Source organism: Zalophus californianus, chromosome 17 (assembly GCF_009762305.2).
Source record: "Zalophus californianus isolate mZalCal1 chromosome 17, mZalCal1.pri.v2, whole genome shotgun sequence".
NCBI classification, from domain to species: domain Eukaryota; kingdom Metazoa; phylum Chordata; class Mammalia; order Carnivora; family Otariidae; genus Zalophus; species Zalophus californianus.
Window position 1 is genome coordinate 59,543,356 of NC_045611.1, and position 20,024 is coordinate 59,563,379.

The window sequence follows — 20,024 nt, forward strand, 5'->3', positions numbered from 1 at the left end:
TAACTCGTATGAAAGAAAACAGGCAACGATGTCAACAGAAATTGTACCAAAGAAGACATACAGGTGGTAAAGAAACACATGAAACAATGCTGAAAGGCAGAAATCTCTAGGAAATGCAATTACAACATACCACTACACACGTATTAAAAGGGCTGACATTGAAGACTGACCCTGTCAAGTACTGGCAGGAATGAATATACTGGAGCTCTCATACATGCCTGGTGGGAATGCAATAGTGAACCCTTCAGACCCCATTTTCGCCCTTTCATGAGAATGTTAACACTCACCTGCCTGTGCCTAGTCATTGTGCTTTGAGATTTAGCAGAAGAGAAATGAAACCTCTATCTGCATAAGGAATTATAATGAAAATATATAGAGGGATTTGTTTGTAAAAGGGAAGCACTGGAAATAACCCACGTGCTCCAACCAGATGCAGAGATCAATAGTGGTGCACATCCAGAGAAGAAAACAGTACTGTAGACTGAAAGGGACATACTTGCAAAACAACCTCCAGCCTTCAGGCCAACGAAAAAGGCTGAGAAATCCACCTAGAGGAGAAATGGTTTATTCAAGGACTTTGGGAAACATCTTTAGCAACCATTAATGGGAGCAGGACTCCGCACCACCACCTCCAGAAAGATCTTTTTTAGCGCTAGGCCTGGGGAGTACCTGGGAGACACCCTGGGAGGAGGATGTTTCAGAACAGGTGTCTGCCACAGTCCTTCAGGATACCAACAGGCATGCTGGCTCGGCAGGGTCACAAAAGCTACATCCCTGGAGGATGAATTCTCCCTTGTCTTTACCTTTTTCCTGCCTGCAACACAATGGCCTTGACATGTAAGCCATCAGAGAGCAAAACAGAATTCAGGGACCTTTGGATTATTTTAGAATGACCTGTTACACAGGATGTGTGTCTGAAAGTGAAGAATTTGTGACACTGATCCTGCCCAGTCAGTCACTACACCACCTGTAGAAATAATTTTTAAAGATTTTATTTATTTAATTGACAGAAAGAGAGAGACAGTGAGAGAGGGAACACAAGCAGAGGGGAGTGTGAGAGGGAGAAGCAGGCTTCCTGCCGAGCAGGGAGCCGGATGCGGGGCTCGATCCCAGGACCCTGGGATCATGACCTGTGCCAAAGGCAGTCGCTTAACCAACTGAGCCATCCAGGCGCCCCTGTGGAAATACTTTTATAAGACACACACTCCATGAGAGGCCTGATGTGTCCTCTAAGTACCTAATGACTCAATCATCTAGATTACAAATTACAGTTCCCCTGCCCCTGCGGTGTTACAAGTGAATACTGTATAACACATCACAAGGCTCCGATGAAGGATCTGGGGTACAGATTCCACTCAACAGCACCTGGCATCCTGTGCTATCAGCTGTGGACAAGCAAAATATTGTTCTTTCCACAAGCACTGAAGATGGTCTCAACTGCTCCCTCTTCAGGGTGACCTCTGAGCACACAAAACTTCCTGGCATCCCGACCACAAAACCCAGGTATGGATCCTGGGAGGCTGTATTAGCTAGAACTGTCATATAACACAATACCATACACAGGGTGATCAGACAACAGAAATTTATTTTCCCCCAAATCCAGAGTCTCAACATCAAACATAAGGTGTCAGCAGGGTTAGTTTCTTCTGAGGCCTCTCTCCTTGGCTTGCAGACGAGGATTCCCTGTCTTCCCATGGTCATCTGTGTGACTGTATCCTCATCTCCCTATGACGGTGCCAGCCATATGCGTAAGAGTCCATCCTAATAACCCATTTCAACTTCATGATCTCTTTAAAGATGCTATGTCTAACTATTTTTTTTTAAGATTTATTTGAGAGAGAGAGAGAATGAGAGATAGAACGAGAGGGAAGAGGGTCAGAGGGAGAAGCAGACTCCCCGCCGAGCAGGGAGCCTGATGTGGGACTCGATCCCGGGACTCCAGGATCATGACCTGAGCCGAAGGCAGTCGCTTAACCAACTGAGCCACCCAGGCGCCCTATGTCTAACTATTGTAACACTGTGAGGGACTGGGGGTTATAACTTCAAAATATGGATTTGGGATATACAATTCAGCCCATCACAAAGGTCCTGTGTTATAATGCAAATTAACACAGAAGCTGGATTATCTATATATGTATGTTGTTATTTATTTGCAATTATCCTCTCAGACACAGCCAAGTTTGGGATGCGCAGTCTACTCGTTCCCTCATGTTGAGAGCCCAATCCTGCTTTCTTATTTTTTTTAAAGATTTTATTCATTTATTTGACAGAGAGAGAGAGCACAAATAGACGGAGAGGGAGAAGCAGGCTCTCACCAAGCAGGGAGCCAGACACGGGGCTCGATCCCAGGACCCAAAGATCATGACCTGAGCTGAAGGCAGCCGCCTAACTGACTGAGACACCCAGGCGACCCTACCAATCCTGCTTTGAAACCACCACCCCCTAGAGTGCACACAACGTACAAAATTAAAGGTAACTAAAACAAGATGGCATTTACTAATGCATCAACCAGAGCAACACGTGGCACATAATTCCTGTGTGGTGACCTGGGAGCTAGAGTCATCAAAGAAGAGTGAGACCAACATCCCGATGGGATTTAGTCTTCCTGTGCAAGTCACCACCCAGAACTCAGATCACTCACTGTGGACCAACATTGGGTCACATCCATGCCCTAATTTAGAACAGAATGAGGACTTCCAATTACCCATAATTTAGATGCGCAAACGAGAAAGCAGACAGGTCAGCATCATTAACCATGTTGGGGTGGTGACTTATGCACACTATGGGAACCGCCAGGTGGCAGAGGTGAAAGGACTTCTGCCACAGACACTGACAGGGACGTCCATCGTGCAATAACTGCATGCACATCAGAAAGCACAATGCAGGTTCTGAATTTTTCTGAAAATAGCTGGAACTTATGGGAAGTCACTCCACTGCAGACATTTGGGTGAACCACGTTCCAGTCAGGTAGGTGGCTGCCTCAGAGGTTGTCCTCCAGCCGAAACTATACTAAGCAAGAAGTATCACCTTCTGTGCTATTTTAAATCCTTCCTGCAGTGTGAAGACTGGAATGGTATCTAAAACCATTATGACTGATAAAAGATTTCCCACATTCACGGCACTCATAAGGCCTTTCTCCAGTGTGAACACTCTGGTGCAAACGGAGGGCAGAACTAACAGTAAAAGATTTCCCACATTCGCGGCACTCATAAGGCCTTTCTCCAGTATGAAGTCTCTGGTGCAAACGGAGGGTAGAACTAACAGTAAATGATTTCCCACATTCATTACACTTATAAGGCCGTTCACCTGAGTGAAGCTTTTTGTGTGTATTGAGTGTATGTTTTCGTGAAAAGGATTTGCTACATTCAGGGCATTCATAAGGCCTCTCTCTACTGTGAACTACCTGGTGAACACGGTGCTGTTTATTAGTGGTGAAAGATTTGCCACATTCGCTGCACTTATAAGGCTTCTGTCCACTGTGAAATCTCTGGTGATAACGGAGGGCAGAACTAGTGGTAAAAGATTTCCCACATTCACAGCACTCATAAGGCTTCTGTCCAGTGTGAACACTCTGGTGTGAACGGAGGGCAGCACTACTAGTATACGATTTCCCACATTCACAGCACTCATAAGGCCTTTCTCCAGTGTGAAGTCTCTGGTGATAACGGAAGGCAGAATTACGAGTAAAAGACTTCCCACATTCACTGCACTCATAAGGCCGTTCTCCAGTGTGAACTCTCTGGTGACTACGGAGGTCAGAACTAGTAGTACAAGATTTCCCACATTCAATGCACTGATAAGGCTTCTGTCCAGTGTGAATTCGCTGATGATAACGGAGGGTATATCTAGTAGTAAAAGATTTCCCACATTCATTACACTTATAAGGCCGTTCACCTGAGTGAAGCTTTATATGTTTATTAAGGGTAATTTTATGGAGAAAGGATTTCCCACATTCAATACACACATAAGGCCTTTCTCCAGTATGAAGTCTCCGGTGAGAACGGAGGGAATAACTACTAGCAAGGGATTTCCCACACTCATCGCACTTATAAGGCTTTTCTCCAGTGTGAATGGTCTGGTGACCGCGAAGGCGGTAACGACTCATAAAAGATTTGCCACATTCATGGCACTTATAAGGCTTCACTCCGGTGTGAACACTATGGTGATAACGGAGGCCATTACTACTCATAAAAGATTTGCCACATTCGGTACACTCAAAAGGCCTTTCTCCACTATGAACGGCCTGGTGATAACGTAGGGAAGAATTACGAACAAAAGATTTCCCACATGCACTGCATTTATAAGGCTTATGACCAGTGTGAATTCTCTGGTGAGAACGGAGGGTAGAACTACTGGTAAAAGATTTTCCACAGTCACCGCACTCATACCGTCTTTCCCCTGCATGAGATCTCTGATGATAGGAGAGGGCAGACATAGAGGGAAAAGATTTTGCACAGCCATGACACTTAAAAAACCCTTCTCCAGACTCAACCCTATGAGTAATCAACACTGAGCTACAGCTAAGAGCTTTTGCACATCCACTGCAAACGTAACTCTTCACTCCACTGTGCCATCCCTGGGGATGAATGAGGACAGATTTGTGGCCTAAGGATTTCCCACATTTGCTGCACGTGTACTGCCTGGATGCACTGTGAGTCTTTCCATGTTCCTTCAGCGTTGGCGTCTGCTTAAGCGATTTTCCACATTGACCAAACTCGTGTGTTCTTCCAGTATGGTATCTCTGGTGTATGGCAAATAAAGATTTGTACCTGAATGTTTTCCCACATTCACTACACACAAAGGACTGTCTTCCAAGGTGGACACCCTGCTCCCGATTATGTGTGTGTTTGGGACTAAAGGTGTTCTTGCATTCTCCCCAAGTGTCATGACTTTTTCTGCTTTGTAAAGTTGCCCTGCGCTGGGTGATCGTGTGTGGCTTCTCCCCAGTATCAGTGGCCTCTTGCTGCAGATGCCCCGAGCCAGACAGGAAGTCCTTCTGAACTTCTCCACAGGTAAGGGGCTTTCCTGAACCATGGAATCCCCAGCTCTTCACAACAGAGGCCCTGTCCACACGGCTTCTGGAGGGTTCTGCTGCCACGTGCTGCTCCTGCTGCTGCTGAAACTTTACACTGAAATAAAATCGTTTCCCACAGGCCCCACACCTCAACAGCTTCTGGCTGTTTTCTTTTCCCTGGTGCGCAGACAAGTGGAAAATGTCTCTCAGGACTGGACCACACATCTCACAGGGGTGGGTCTTCCGGGAAGACTGAGCTGCCTTGGGCGTCCTGGTCTGTGACACGCCTACAGAAGTGCTCTGGGCAAAGGGTGCCTCATCCTCTGCTCCACAGCAGCAACCTGAAGGCGAAGGCGAAGAAGCGCTGGTGAAATTTGTGTTGACTATAGCGAGGGGGTGAGCCCATCACATACACGCACCCGACTCATCTAGGCAGGACTGTATGGCACGCTTTTCCACACACACGAGATGAAATTCAACTGAAGGAGTGGCCAAAGTATTATGGAGAGCACACCAGAAGGACAAAAACACTAGGGTATGACACAAGGGAGAGAGCCAGGGTCTACAACTTGTTTTCTGCCTACACAAAGGTTTGTGTAGGACCGTTTCTGCTGCTGGTGTTTGGCTGAGTAGACGGCTGCAGCACAATCCAATCACACGAAACTGACTGCAGTCAAGGTCAGTTTAAGGACACGTGAATGTCTCATTTCAAAATGTCTGGGGGTGAACGGTGAGGTACACAGAAAGAGCAGTGACAGAAATGGGAGAGACGTGCACACCTGAGATGCAGGGATTATCCCTGTCCTGGAATTCACGGAATTACCAAAGGAGTAGAAGGCATGTGACAAAAAAATGTCAACAGCGAGGAAAGCGAGGAAGGAACGACAGAAACGGGGTGTGGCCATCGGCAATGGCACCAAACCCTGGCTGAACAAACAAAGGTGCCCGGTGCGATCAAACACAGGCCGGATATCACACCGTTGCCAGCTACCATTCATGAGAAACGGGCTCCCTGTGACACCACCTGGTCATGTCTGGAGCATGTCCATGCTTTGATACACAAGGCACTCCTCCCTGTAAGCCGTAGCTGAGCAACTACAGGATACAGGAAGATAGAAATGCTGTAGGAAAACAGGCCAAGTGGACCGCCAGCACTATCCTAGAGCTACTCAGGACACGATGGACACAGAAGAACGTCCTATGGAACTGTTATCAGCAGCAAGGGAGAATGAGAGATACCATCCTTCACCCCAAGAAACATCAACGCAACAGCTGTCCATGAGTGACATTAGCCTCCGAGGGCTCAACCGTCCAATTAAGATGGACTAGTCCACAGTGGAGCATAAAAAAGCACAAGCACACAGAAACGACAGCTGGAGACTGTTATTAGCAGAGACAGGTGGGGACGGGTGGGAAATAAAGCCTGGGGCTATCTCCATCTGCCACAGGGTGGGTGCGACTGCAGTCCCTGCTCAGCAGAGCCTCCAGCTTCCGGCTCCGCAGAGGACACTGGAACATTTGCCACCAAGTCAACCAAAGCCTAAAGCCAAAGCCATCTTCAGAAGATCAAACCTTTAAGCAGCACATTTCTGATTTCAAACTAGATCACAAAGCTAGACAATTCAAGACAATTGGGTACTGGCATAAAAACAGAACAACAGAATGGAAGGAAAAGCCCGTAAGGACAGCCACACATATACGGTCCAACTACTCTTTGACCGTTATGCCAAGAAACGACGCTGGGGAAGAAATAACCTCTTTCGTCCTACTGCTGCGAAATAGAGGAGTATCCAAATGAATGAATAAGACTGGATCCCCATCTTATAGCACTCCTTGAAACGCACGTGTAATTGATTAAAGACCAAAAGTTATGACCTGAAACCCTAAAACGCCCAGCAAAAACAGAGGGAAGAGCCTCTTTAACCTTACTCCTGGCAATGGGTTTTTGAACAGGACACCCAAAGCATATATAATGAAAGCAAAAGCAAACAAGCAGGACTGTACCAAATGGAAAAGTTACAAAGAACAACTGGAGCGGGGCGGGGCGGGGCGGGGCGGGGGGCCCTGGCAGGCTCAGCAGGTAAAGCATGTGACACTTGATCACGGGAGCCGTGAGTTCCAGCCCCACATGGGGTGTACAGATTCCAAAAAAAAATTTTTTCTAACGTTTAAGCAAAATAGTAAGGTGACAGGGCGCCTGGGTGGCTCAGATGGTTGGGCGTCTGCCTTCAGCTCAGGTCATGATCCCAGGGTCCTGGATTGAGTCCCACATCGGGCTCCCTGCTCCTTGGGAGCCTGTTTCTCCCTCTGCTTCTCTCTCTCTCTCTCTCTCTCCCTCTGTCTCTCATGAATAAATTTAAAAAAAAATAGTAAGGTGACAAAGAACATTTTGGAAACACGGGACGCCTGGGTGGCTCAGCCGGTTAAGCGTCTGCCTTCGGCTCAGGTCATAATCCTAGGGTCCTGGGATCTAGCCCCACGTGGGGCTCCTTGCTCAGCGGGGATCCTGCTTCTCCCTCTGCCCGTCACTCCCCCTGCTTGTGCGTGCTCTAACAAACAAACAAATAAGTATGTCTTTAAGAAAAAAAAAAAAAAGAACGTTCAGTAAACACGCACATGCATGAAAACTAAGACATAAAAAGGCAACACTGCCACTTTCCACAACATGGAGGAACTTGGAAAACATTATGCCAGGTGAAATCATCACACAGAAGAGACAAATACTGTATGGCATTATTTACATGGATATCCTTTTTTTTATTTTAAAGACGTATTTATTTGTGAGGGAGAGACTGAGAGAGCGCCTGTGCCCACGAAGAGGGGGGCAGATGGTGGTCAGGTATACACATTTCCATTTACAAGATGATTCAGTCCTGAGGAACTAATACAGCATGCTGACTACAGTTACTACTGCATTTGTAGAGCTCAAATTTGCTAAGAGGGTAGATATCAAGCTTTCTCAGCACCACCACCACCAAAAGTAACTATGCCAAGTGATGGTTGTGTTGACTAACTTCATTTTGGTATTAATTTCATAATCTTTTTTTTTTTTTTACGATTTTTATTTATTTATTCATGAGAGACACAGAGAGAGAGAGAGAGAGAGGGGGGGGGGCAGAGGGAGAAGCAGGCTGCCAAGGAGCAGGGAGCCCGATGCGGGATTCGATCCCAGGACTCCGGGATCATGACCTGAGCCAAAGGCAGACGCTCAACCATCTGAGCCACCCAGGCACCCTTAATTTCATAATGTTTAAGTACATGAAATCATTACATAATACTTTCAATTATATAATTCGATTTGTCAATCATACCTCACAAACCTGAAGGAGGGGGGAAGGTAGAAGAGAGATGTACACATTACAAACAGATCCATACAGGGGCACCTGGGTGGCTCAGTCGGTTAAGCGTCTGCCTCCGGCTCAGGTCATGATCCCAGAGGCCTGGGATCGAGTCCTGCATTGGGGGTCCTTGCTAAGAGGGGAGCCTGCTTCTCCCTCTGCCTGCTGCTGCTCTCTCTCTCTCTCTGACAAATAAATCAATAAAATCTTTAAAAACTAAAACCAAAAGATCCATACAGGACATTCTTGAGAACTAGCCCACGGTCCTTTAAGGTAGTGACCATACCAATGCCTCCAATTTCAGGCACAAGGAAATGTCACCTAAGAGAAGGGGAAAAACCTAGGCCATCGAAAAGTCATGGATCTAGACACATGGACCCAGCCAGGGAGAGGGCAAGCAAGGTGCAATCCATCAGCCTCACTGCATGACCACTGACCTCCAATCTTACCCGATCAGGGCTCAGCACAGAGGGCACTGGGAGCTGCAGGGCGGAGAAAAGGGAACACCAACAACTCAGAGCTAGCAACAAAAGCAACTAACCAGAAAGCTGGGAAAGCAAGCAGTGCCCACAGTCCACACGAGAGAAGGACAAACCTACCCTGGAAAATGCAGAGGGGGGACGCAGAATAGAGTCTTGTCCAGGTCAAGGAGAAGGTGAGGGCCTTACCCAGTGAGGATATAAGTGTAAAGTTCTCCAGCATCACATGGTGGTACAGCCGTCTCTGAGCCTCATCAAGAAGCTTCCACTCCTTCCAGGAGAAGTACACGGCAATGTCCTCAAAGGTCACACCACCCTTTCATGAAACAGACAGATGAAATCATGAACATCCTCTCTCTGAGAACCCACAATCCAACCCCCCAACATCCACCCCAGACTCCCCACCTCAGAATAAATACCAGGTCCTGGGGCCTCTAATGCCACGCTCCTCTCACCTTCCCATCAGTCACTGTGTTCAGTCCTCAGCAGCAACAGGCAGGGGGACACATGGATGCACTCTAAGCTCTGGGTCTGGCCTGCAAGGTCATCCCCCTGCCACGGTATTCCCATGGAGTCTCCCACGTTGTGCCCTCAAGACAGCCAATTATACGCCCTGCCTTACCAGGAAGTCTTCAGTACCAGGGCGCTGAGGCCCTTAGCTCACACTTCCCCTCCACGTGTACAGGATTCTGTAGACTCTACCACTCTCACGTCTTCAGACCCCACAGATGAACTCCCACACCTTCCTGCCCCACAACAAAGGATCCTCCCTTGACTCACACTCGTACTTGTCACGTGACATCCACAGGATGTTTGACAAACTCAAACAGGTTCCAGTCCCACCCAGTACTCCCATGGATCCCAAAACAGGGAAAGCCTCAAATGCTGCTGAGAAGCCCGCCTCAGCTGCCTGTAACCCTCCCTTGAGTAACAGACACAACCACGGTCAGCTTCGGATACTCACAGACCCTCTTCCACTTCTCTGCTGCCCACGCTGTCCCACCACAATCGGGAACCAATCGTCCTCTACTGTACCTCTGTGAAAACCCCAGCCCTAAGGGTCTCCCTGCCAGGCACAGGGAGGGACCACAAATGACATTTGCCCCAGACTTTATCTAGCAGGAACACTCTGAAACACCCCAGACACCATAAAAGCTGACCACAAGATTCTGGTGAAGCCCTAGAACGCGGGACAGAGAGCAGCCCCCGCCTCACTGTCACCTTGTCTCAATCGGAGATGTCCTCAGCCATCTCTTCCAATCATCCCAAGGAACCTTGGCCATCATCTGCCAGATCTCTCTCTCTCCTTCACTCATGTTGACAATGCCCATCAACCACAACCACGTGCCGCGCCACAGAACCACTCTTCAGCACCTCTTAGGAGGATGCTTGACCTAGCGGCAGCGTTGCCACTACGCTCTGCATTCCCTTCCTAAATGTGAGCCAAATCTCCACCCGGCCCACATGGGAGCCATCACTTTTCCAACCCTCCATCCTGAAACCTTCCCCGTTTCCCAAACTTTGCTGTCCAGCTCCCTAGTCGATTCCACGACTCACTCTTCTCTGACACATCTGAGACTGCAAACAATTTCAAAACAATGTAGGACCTCCCCCAGGAAAATCTACCCACTGCTACCTTCAATCCACTTAATGGGAGCTTCCACCCCTTCAGCTGCTGGGAACTGTGAAAATCAATAATTGGAAACCTCAGGAAAATGGAGTCGGGAGGTTGCAGCACAGGGAGCTCTCAGTCACTGCCAGTGATCCACTGCAGACCAAAAGGAAGAGACTGACTTGACCTTATATGGGGACACTACTGCACTAGCACAGGCCCAAAAAGACAGGATTTCCTGATCACCCCACCCAACACCTCAGCCAATGAGAAGCCACAACTCCCAGTTTACTCCAGTGGACCTGTAGTTTATAACAGCCGTCCCAACTTCGCCTCTTTCCCCTGAAACAAGACTACCTCTCGTGCTCTCCACACTGGCCTACTGTTCTGACTCAGCCTGTTTGTTCCATGCACTTTTCTTCCGTTGCCACATAGACCCATCTGTGCGGGTAAAATAACTGCCAGTCTTTATTTCATTTTTAAGGTCCACGGACCGAAAGCCCTGGGGCGCTCCCTCCCCGCCCCCTTTCTCTTCTCACCTGCAACACGCACCACTTGCCGCGGCCCTTCTCAAAACACAGACCGGGAGTCCACCGGTTCGCCAACAGCCACCGCGCGCAGAGCAGCGGTCCGCGGACTCCACCGCCGACTACCGCGATTCCCTCCTCCCGCGCGCCCGGCCTCCTCGCTCACCCCCGCGGCGGGCTCTCCTCTCTCGCGGCCAGACCACGCCTATTGACCCCGGGCGGAGACCGCCTCAGCAGCGCCAGGAGGGCCGGGCTTCTCGGGCAGCGCGGGCCTCCCTGGCCGCGCCGCACTGTGCTCCCGACAGGAAGAAGGGCGATGTGCTGCTCCCCGCCGCCGGCGCAGACCCCCTCCGGCCTCTGCCCCGGCCGGCCCCCCGGCCCGGAGCCCGCTCCTCACGCCGGCACGCCGGCGCTCGCACACGGGGCCCCCGCCCCCCGCCGCCGCCCCGTCCGACGCCGGGGCCTGGGCCGCAGGGCCGCGAGCCGGCGCCCCGCGCTCGGGCCTCCGGGGTCTGGGTGGGGGGACGGCGGGGAGGGCCCGGGGGACGAGCGCTTACCTGCGGCGGCTCCCTGGGCGCGGCCGCCGCCATCGGACTCGGTGGGCCGGCAGCGGGGCCGGAGCGGAGCGGACACCGGGACCCGACTGTGTGCGCCGAGGACGGCGCCTCCCCTCGCGGCTTCACGAGCGGGCCCCCGGACCCCGACGCGCGCTCCGGACCCTTACGGGATAAACGGAGCCAACCTGAGGCTAAAAGACCGCGGGGCGGGGTGCGGGGTGCGGAGGCGGGAGGCACGAGGGCGGAAGTCCCGCCCCCAGCGGGTGCGCACGCCTCGAAATGCCGTGTCCCGTTCCCTCATTGGCTCCTCGCTGCGTCAAGGCCGAGGCTCTTCCGGGGGGGTGTGGCTCCCGGAGTTGCGGCGGTCTCAGGACGGGCGCCCTCCACCCCGGCGTTCCAGAGCTTAGGTCTCCCTCCACATCAGGAAAAGCTAAGGATAGTTACCAGCTCAGAGACCTTTTAGGAGAAGGCTCCACACGTCTAGGAAAAGATAGAATCAAACAGAGCATGTTACCGTGCTAGACCCATGTGCCTGGACATTTGAGGCTTTTTATCATCAAAATGTGACTTTTGTCATTCTTGAAAATATTGAGGCATAGTATTGTCAACCTTAAGTAGAAATAGTTATTTCACCAGCAGTTTCTTTAGGAACAGAGGAATTTCAAGTCGGGATAGGTACACTGGCCAACCACAAGCAAGTCTAAAGAGAATAATGGAACGTCAGCTTTGATTAGGTCTTAGAAGGAGACTGGAGGGGGTGGCTTCCAAAAAAAGGTCATTGAAGAAAAGGTTTTGAAATCTGGCTGTTTTTCATTGGCTGCAGGCCAAGTTTAGTGTGTTCTTGCAGCCACAAGGAAAGGTCATCCTTTCTTTTGTTTAAATGACATTAGAGTTCTAAGAAGAAAGCATGCTCCCTTATCAAGATAAAAAGTATCTCCTTCCTCCTGCTGACTATGCATGCCCTCTATGTGGGAGATCTCCCCTTTCAGGGCGAACTGACTCCATGTCAAATGTGGTTTCCTTTACTAATTTTTCAGAGTACTCGGACGGAGAAGAAAAGAGGACATTTAGGGCAACCGGAAAGTTAAAACGAAAGGGAAATGCAAATGTTACGTTAATTAAGTGTTCTAACAAATGTGCTTTGTGTTCATACTGGGTTTTCAGGAACTCTGTGTAGGTGTATGGGAGAAATGTAGGCACAAGAGAAGTGGTCCTGCCTTCATGTGACTTTTTATTATGTTCACGGAAGGACAGGAAACTTGAACGCAGAAATATGAAGTCTACTTTAGAATGTGGCAGGTGTGATGGTAACAAGTGATGTGCTTTTAGAATATAGGTGAGGTTCAATGGGGTGAAGCCCGGCACCGAGCACCAAGAAAGAATTCTAGAGACGTCTTTGGTGCAAAATCGTGCTTTATTAAGGCAGGACCCACGGGCAGAAAGAGCTGCAGTTCCGGGTTGTGAGGTGTGGCTGATTATATGCTATGGGGAGGGTAAGGAAAAAGGGAGGTTTCAAAAGAACTTTCACATGTTAAAGAAGACTCACAGTATACTGGAGGCTTTGCCATTGTCACGTTAAGGTTGTTCACCCCTGGGGCACCTGGGTGGCTCAGTCGTTAAGTGTCTGCCTTCGGCTCAGGTCATGATCCCAGGGTCATGGAATCGAGACCCGCATCAGGCTCCCCGCTTAGCGGGAAGCCTGCTTCTCCCTCTCCCATTCCCCCTGCTTGTGTTTCCTCTCTCGCTGTGTCTCTCTCTGTCAAATAAATAAATAAAATCTTTTAAAAATAAAAAAGGTTGTTTACCCCTCTAGTAAGGCATTAACAGTAAAATAGTTGGGAGCTTCCTGGAGGAACATTATATTTTGCCTGCTTCAAATACCTGTCAATGGGCTGCAGATTATAAAGACATTTAATTGTATTTACATTCCCTTCTGGAAGCTAGCCCATTGATAGAAATGCTTTGTTTTTATAAATTCTAGGAGTTTGGTAAACTGAGGGAGACTCACGTCTTGTAGGATTGTGAGCACTGTAAGTTAACTATTTGTTTTTCCATTAAGGCAACCAGGAGTGCCTGACGAATGAATGTCACATATATCCCATGGGGTTGGGAGGTGTGGAGTGTCAGCTTCTGATTTGTCCTGAGCTTGCTTTCTGTTCCCTCATCATTTCCCCCCTGAACAATTTTGACTCTTAAATCTTCAAGGTTGTTGAAGGTGGAAGGTCTCATCTTGTGTAAAGTCTTCCTACTAAATAGGAGTGTAGGGCGCCTGGGTGGCTCAGTCGTTAAGCATCTGCCTTGGGCTCAGGTCATGATCCCAGGGTCCTGGGATCAAGCCCGGAATCGGGCTCCCTGCCTGGGATCAAGCCCGGAATCGGGCTCCCTGCTCCCCGGGAAGTCTGCTTCTCCCTCTCCCACTCCCCCTGCTTGTGTTCCCTCTCTCGCTGTGTCAAATAAATAAATAAAAATCTTAAAAAAAAATAAAATAAATAGGAGTGTAGAGATGTCCCTACCTATGGGTCAATATTGTTCAGTTGGGGAAAGTATGGGGAGTTACAAAAGTGGGAGGCAGCTGAATCTATTGCGGTCAACATAGATGAACCTCCTTGAGTAGAAAGGATCAACTGTTAGCTGGAAGTTAGGGCATGAAGGAGTCTTGATGCTAGGCAGTGAGACACTGGAAATGACAAGAAAATAAGGTTAACATTATAATGAGAAATAGATAAGTCTCAGTAAGAGTCCTTTGATAGTTGACCTCTGATAATTTTCCTCCAGTCCAGGAGTTTAAAGCAATCACTAAAGGAAAGAGATCATTTAAAGCACCAATTTGAGTATTCATGTCAGTTAGAAAACCAGAAATATTTTGTGGTAATCTGGAACATATATACAGCATTCTGTTTTTATGCTAGCACAAGTTTCACCTTGTGTAACAGTTAAAACATCTAATGCCCTTCTATTATGTAGAACTACTTCAAGCATTTGTGTTACTTTAGTATTTAATGGAGAAATGTTATTTTGAGTGTCATTTAGGGCTTTGACCAAGTACCTAAGAGTTTCCATGTGCCAAACAACATTGTCCAGGGGCGCCTTGGTGGCTCAGTCAGTTAAACGTCTGCCTTCGGCTCAGGTCATGATCCCAGGGTCCTGGGATTGAGCCCCACATCAGGCTCCCTGCTCGGCGAGAAGCCTGCTTCTCCCTCTCCCACTCCCTCTGCTTGTGTTCCCTCTTTCGCTGTGTCTCTGTCAAATACATAAATAAAATCTTTTTAAAAAATTGTTTAAAATAAATAAATAGGGGCGCCTGGGTGGCTCAGTCGTTAAGTGTCTGCTTTTGGCTCGTGTCATGATCCCAGGGTCCTGGGATCGAGCCCCGCATCAGGCTCCCTGCTCAGGGGAGGCCTGCTTCTCACTCTCCCACTCCCCCTGCTTGTGTTTCCTCTCTCGCTGTCTCTCTCTGTCAAATAAATAAATAAAATCTTTAAATTAATTAATTAATTAATTAAAGAACATGTATGTAGGGGCACCTGGGGGTGGCTCAGTTGTTAAGCGTGTCTGCCTTTGGCTCAGGTCATGATCCCAGGGTCCTGGGATTGAGCCCTATGTCAGGCTCCCTGCTCATGGAAGACTGTACTTCTCCCTCTCCCTCTTTACTCTCCCTCCACCACCCCACCGGGTCAAATAAATAAAATCTTAAAAAGAAAAAAACATCGTCCAGTTCCAAAGGGGGAACAAAAATGGATGTTAGGTGTTCATACCAATGAGACACAGAACATGTCCACCATCATTTTACATTTGGAAGGTTGACCAGGTTGATAATGGTTTTAATAATACATCCATGCATCCAGGCAAAACCTAGAGTACAGTGGCCTATCCAGCCTGGGGGAAGCCATGGACACAAGTTAGAGCCATATAGCCATTGGGTCCTGTTAGGAGACAGTCATCTAATTCTGGGTCTCCTTTAACTGCAGTGAAAATATCAAAGGCTATTCAGTTTTGGAGGGCCATCTTTTAAATTTGTGTAATAAGAGAGTCTGTTGTCACTCTGTAGGGACCAAGGGAGTCCAAGTATGGGGACAGTTTTGCTTAGCAAAGTTTTTGTCACCTCCGTGGACTTTTTACCCAAATCAGTACCCTAGTGTGTATATTATATTACCCTCCATTGGTTATTTTTGGGTATAAAGATTTTTCCCTTCATTATTAAAAAGCTAGTCCTGTGCATTTCCTGATCTGAATAGACTGGACTTATGGACTTTATTGGAGTTCACACTGGTAAAAGACTTAATATTTGTTTATTTTGTGCTGCCTGCTTGGCTGCACAGTTTGCCAAATTGTTTCCTTTAGATTCTAAGGTCATATCCTTTGATGTCCTTTGAGGTGAATTATAGCTACTTCCTTGGGTAGGTGTACAGCCATAAGAAAAGTAATTAATTTCAGTCCCATGTGTGATTGGGGAGTTATGGCTTGATAATAAACCCCTTTTCTTCCAAATTGCTTCATGGACATCCAGGGCTAGGGAAGCATATTTGGAGTCAGTATAAATATTAATTTTTAAGGCTTTGGCAATTGCAAAGCACAAGAGAGCACTATAGCATACCCAGCTTTTCTTTTTCTTTTTTTACCCAGCTTTTCCATGAAACTATTGTCATCAGTAAACCAACTCTCGAATCTGTATTTTCAACAGGGGCACCTTTTAAATCTGGTTGACTGGCATCAACAAGATCAATAACCTCTGAACAATTACGCTCTATAGAAGTACAATGACCAGGTCCAGGTATAAGGGTAGCTGGGTTTAAAGTCTGACAGGTTTCAAGTGTTATTCCAGACATATTTATAAGTGTAGCCTGATATTTAATAAGTCAACCTCCCATCATCCATTGGTGGCCTTTGGTTTCTAAGACACTCTGGACCTGATGTGAAGTCATTACAGTAGGGACTGTCCCATAGTGAGTTTTGAGGCTTTTACTGGGAGGGCTGTTGTATGCTTAGCTAAAGCCTTTGTTTGCAATTGTACCTCAACAGAGGTGGTTTCTAGGATAAATATGACTATGAGGGTTACACCCATCAAGAAGCCCTTTTTGTTTAAGGTCCAGCCTTAACAATATCCTAATTATAAGGAATCACTGGCAAGTGGGAGAAGACTTGTCTCAAGAGATAAGGGCATCCCCAAAGGCATCATCCAACATAATCATAAAGAAAGTGGGGTCATCCATTATCTCTACAAGCCCATAATTAACCCTATGGAGTGGGGTATGCTCTGGCTTTTAAGGAGAGATTTCACCATCCCAGCCACATAGAATTGGTCAAGGTGCTAGTTGAGTTATACAGTTGTTGGGGAATCACTCCTATTTTCCATTGTTCAAATAATAATATGTCCATGGGTCCATATGTCCTATTTTCCATTGTTCAAATAATAATATGTCCATGGGTCCATATGTCCTGTTATTATCCCCACAGAATAACAACAAAGAAGGTTGTCTATACATGAGCTACTGTGGTAATTTCTCTGAAGTCTACCTCAAGTTGTCTAGCTTAGGTAAAGAACGTTTAAAGACAATCAGATATAGAATTTAACATCCACAAAGGTGTATTATTGAAACACAATTTTTCTTTCTAAAATAACCCTCATTTTTAATCAGAGATAGCCAAATCAGGACTAATATATTTGAAAAACAAGTCCAATTTTAACAAACATGGCCTAATCATTTACATAAGCTCAGCAAGAATAATGATTGGTCATATAGATCTTATAGAATCTGCTTTGCTGGAACTTTTTTTTTTTTTTTAAGATTTCATTTATTTATTTGACAGAGAGAGAGATAGCGAAAGCAGGAACACAAGCAGGGGGAGGGTCAGAGGGAGAAGCAGGCTTCCTGCCGAGCAGAGAGCCCGATGCGGGGCTCGATCCCGGGACTCCAGGATCATGACCTGAGCCGAAGGCAGTTGCTTAACCAACTGAGCCACCCAGGTGCCCCCTGCTGGAACTTTTATAAGGAATCTCTAGGTTGAACTTTTAGTAGCCTCTCCAGGCCAGAAGCCAAGCCAAGTACTTGCCATCAGACATGCCAGCAATACCTGTACATTTGGTTGGATTCCTCTTCCTGAGGTCCCCAGTATATCCTGAGGTTCCTGCACTGTCAGGAAGTGACATTCTTTACTCGCCTGATAAGGCTGCTGGGAACTCTGTAAGCAAGGTAACAGGCCAACAGTTCCAAGGGGCTTTCTGGCTCCAGGTTTCATAAAGTCAGCTTAGTTCCTTAAAGCTGTTTGGTCATATCTGAGTCTCTGCACGTCTCTCTCAAATATGACATTCCAGTCAAAGCCTTGGTAAAATAACCAATGTTTCCAATGATGTCCTGTTACAAGGAGAACAATTACTGAACTTATGCAAATGACTCTGATTGCCATGGAAGAAAGAATACTGAGACGTTTTGAATTTCAGAGGGTTCAGGTAGAGAGAAAAGGTAAATGCTTAAATTTGTTCACAAATGAATACTTTTTCACCTTTCTGTAAGTCATAGATATCTTAAGAGAAAGTTTCCTTAATCTGGAAGAGAAAACATTAGAGAACCAACAATGTTTCAAGCAAGAGTCACAAAACTAGGGCGCCTGGGTGGCTCAGTTAGTTAAGCGACGGCCTTCGGCTCAGGTCATGATCCTGGAGTCCCGGGATCGAGTCCCCCAGGATCGAGTCCCCCATCAGGCTCCCTGCTCAGCGGGGAGTCTGCTTCTCCCTCTGACCCTCCCCCCTCTCGTGCTCTCTCTTTCTCTCTCTCAAATAAATAAAATCTTTAAAAAAAAGTCACAAAACTATAATCATATTTTTAGTTCATTTAGTCCCATGTTACTAGTTGTTTAGTTCGAATGAAGGTTTTAGTTGGTTCTGGAAGTTCTTACTCATTTCATTTTTATGATCTTAAAGATACTGAATACCTGTTTTTGTTCTAAAAGTCCTTTATATGAACCTCCTTGAAGACGAAAACTCATTTTGCAAGAGAATAAGAACAATTATAAATGAGAAAAACTCAGAAATGGACATTGTTAATGATCTGATACAAGAGTTCATTATGAAACAACTGACAAGGAAACTCAATTATTCTGTGACACATAACACTTCAATAGCCGGAACATCAAGTGATGATGACCCCATACCAGAATGTAACATACCAAACAAGCCTGATGAGTCAAAGAGACTTTGTTCACAATTTAAATCTTGGGGAAAGTTTGTTAAAACCTTAGAAAGTTTTAGGAATGCCTGGGTGGCTCGGTTGGTTAAGCGTCTGCCTTCAGCTCAGGTCGTGATCCCAGAGTCCTGCAATGGAGCCCCACATCATGCTCTCTGCTCAACGGGAGAGCCTGCTTCTCCCTCTCCCTCTGCCTGCTCTGCCTGTTTGTGCTTTCTATCTCTCTGTCAAATAAATAAATAAAATCTTAAAAAACAAAAAATGGTCAATGGTCTTGGGAGGGCATTGCCTTAAGGATCAGCGGTGGGAACTTAGACTCCAGAGGAAGTATGGGAACTCAGCCCAGAGGGTCCTTCCTAAATCTTCTACCCAGGGTGCTGACTCCCTGCAGTTCTCTGTTCCTGAGCCACCCCTCCTGTCTGCTGTGTGGTACTGAGGTGCTCGGGAGACCCCACGCCGATCTCCACATGCTCAGCCCCTTTCTCACTGACCCCCCAAGATACCATCGTGCTCACAGGAGGGTTCACAGAGGAAGAGGAAGGGGTTCCCATATTAGCACCCAACCTGGATACACACTTCCTTGCACGAGAAGATGTACCCCTCCTGGCTTCCCTCCCTCCCTCCCTCTTTCTTCCTCTTTCTCCTTCCTTCTTTCCTTCCTTCTCCTCTCCCCTCCCCTTTTTTCTTTCACTCTTCCTTCCTTTCCTTTTTCTTTCTTTTCTTCCTTCCTATCTCCCTTTTTTCTTTCACTCTTCCTTTTTTTCTGTCCTTCCTTTTTTTAAATAAAAACGCTAGTAAGTTAAAATGAATTTTTTTTTGAAAAAGATTTTATTTATTTGAGAGAGAGAGGGAGAGCGAGCGAGCACGAGGGGGGGAGGGTCAGAGGGAGAAGCAGACTCCCCGCTGAGCAGGGAGCCCGATGTGGGACTCGATCCTGGGACTCCGGGATCATGACCTGAGCCGAAGGCAGTCGGCTAACCAACTGAGCCACCCAGGCGCCCTAAATGAATTTCTTTTAAGCCATTGTCATTATAGCCCATGCATTAAGGGCAGCCTTAAAGAGATTTACGTTGACCGTCACCACCTCCTCCACTCTCTTGCACAGCAGGCAAAGGTCACGGCCAAACTTCTAGAGTCCCAGAACTAGCGCACTACAGGTGAGGTGGTCCCCTGCTGTAGCCACTAAGCTCTAGGTGAGAGGAGCTGAGACCCATCAGAGCCCAGGTGGCAGCTTCAGGTTGAACCAGGAAACCTGACCTTCCTGAGCATCCCCCAGCCTACAAATGCAAAGGATCCTTCTTCTTCTTCTTTTTTTT

General features: G+C 47.4%; 1 protein-coding gene across 3 annotated transcripts; it reads right to left on the bottom strand.

Moving 5' to 3' along the window:
• Window positions 1-1,565: 1,565 nt before the first annotated feature.
• On the bottom strand, window positions 1,566-11,664 carry LOC113915734 (oocyte zinc finger protein XlCOF6-like). 3 transcript variants are annotated; one of them, XM_035725159.1, is made up of 5 exons: window positions 11,528-11,654; window positions 10,983-11,260; window positions 9,287-9,421; window positions 8,952-9,147; window positions 1,566-5,355 (listed from the first exon to the last, which is right to left on the bottom strand). In XM_035725159.1, exons 4-5 carry the CDS (start codon window positions 9,052-9,054, stop codon window positions 3,041-3,043), a joined length of 2,418 nt encoding a protein of 805 aa, XP_035581052.1. In that variant the 5' UTR covers window positions 9,055-9,147; window positions 9,287-9,421; window positions 10,983-11,260; window positions 11,528-11,654; the 3' UTR covers window positions 1,566-3,040. The 3 variants fall into 3 exon arrangements, with proteins under 3 accessions (XP_035581052.1, XP_035581050.1, XP_035581051.1); XM_035725157.1 differs by lacking the exon at window positions 10,983-11,260 and having other exon boundaries at window positions 11,528-11,664; XM_035725158.1 differs by lacking the exon at window positions 9,287-9,421.
• Window positions 11,665-20,024: the final 8,360 nt, after the last annotated feature.

Coding starts and splice junctions, on each gene's coding strand:
- LOC113915734 (XM_035725157.1), bottom strand. CDS start 9,054: ATGCTGGAGAACTTTACACTTATATCCTCACTGGGTAAGGCCCTCACC. Junction 5,356..8,951: donor CCCCCTCTGCATTTTCCAGG/GTAGGTTTGTCC, acceptor CTTCGCCTTCAG/GTTGCTGCTGTGGAGCAGAG.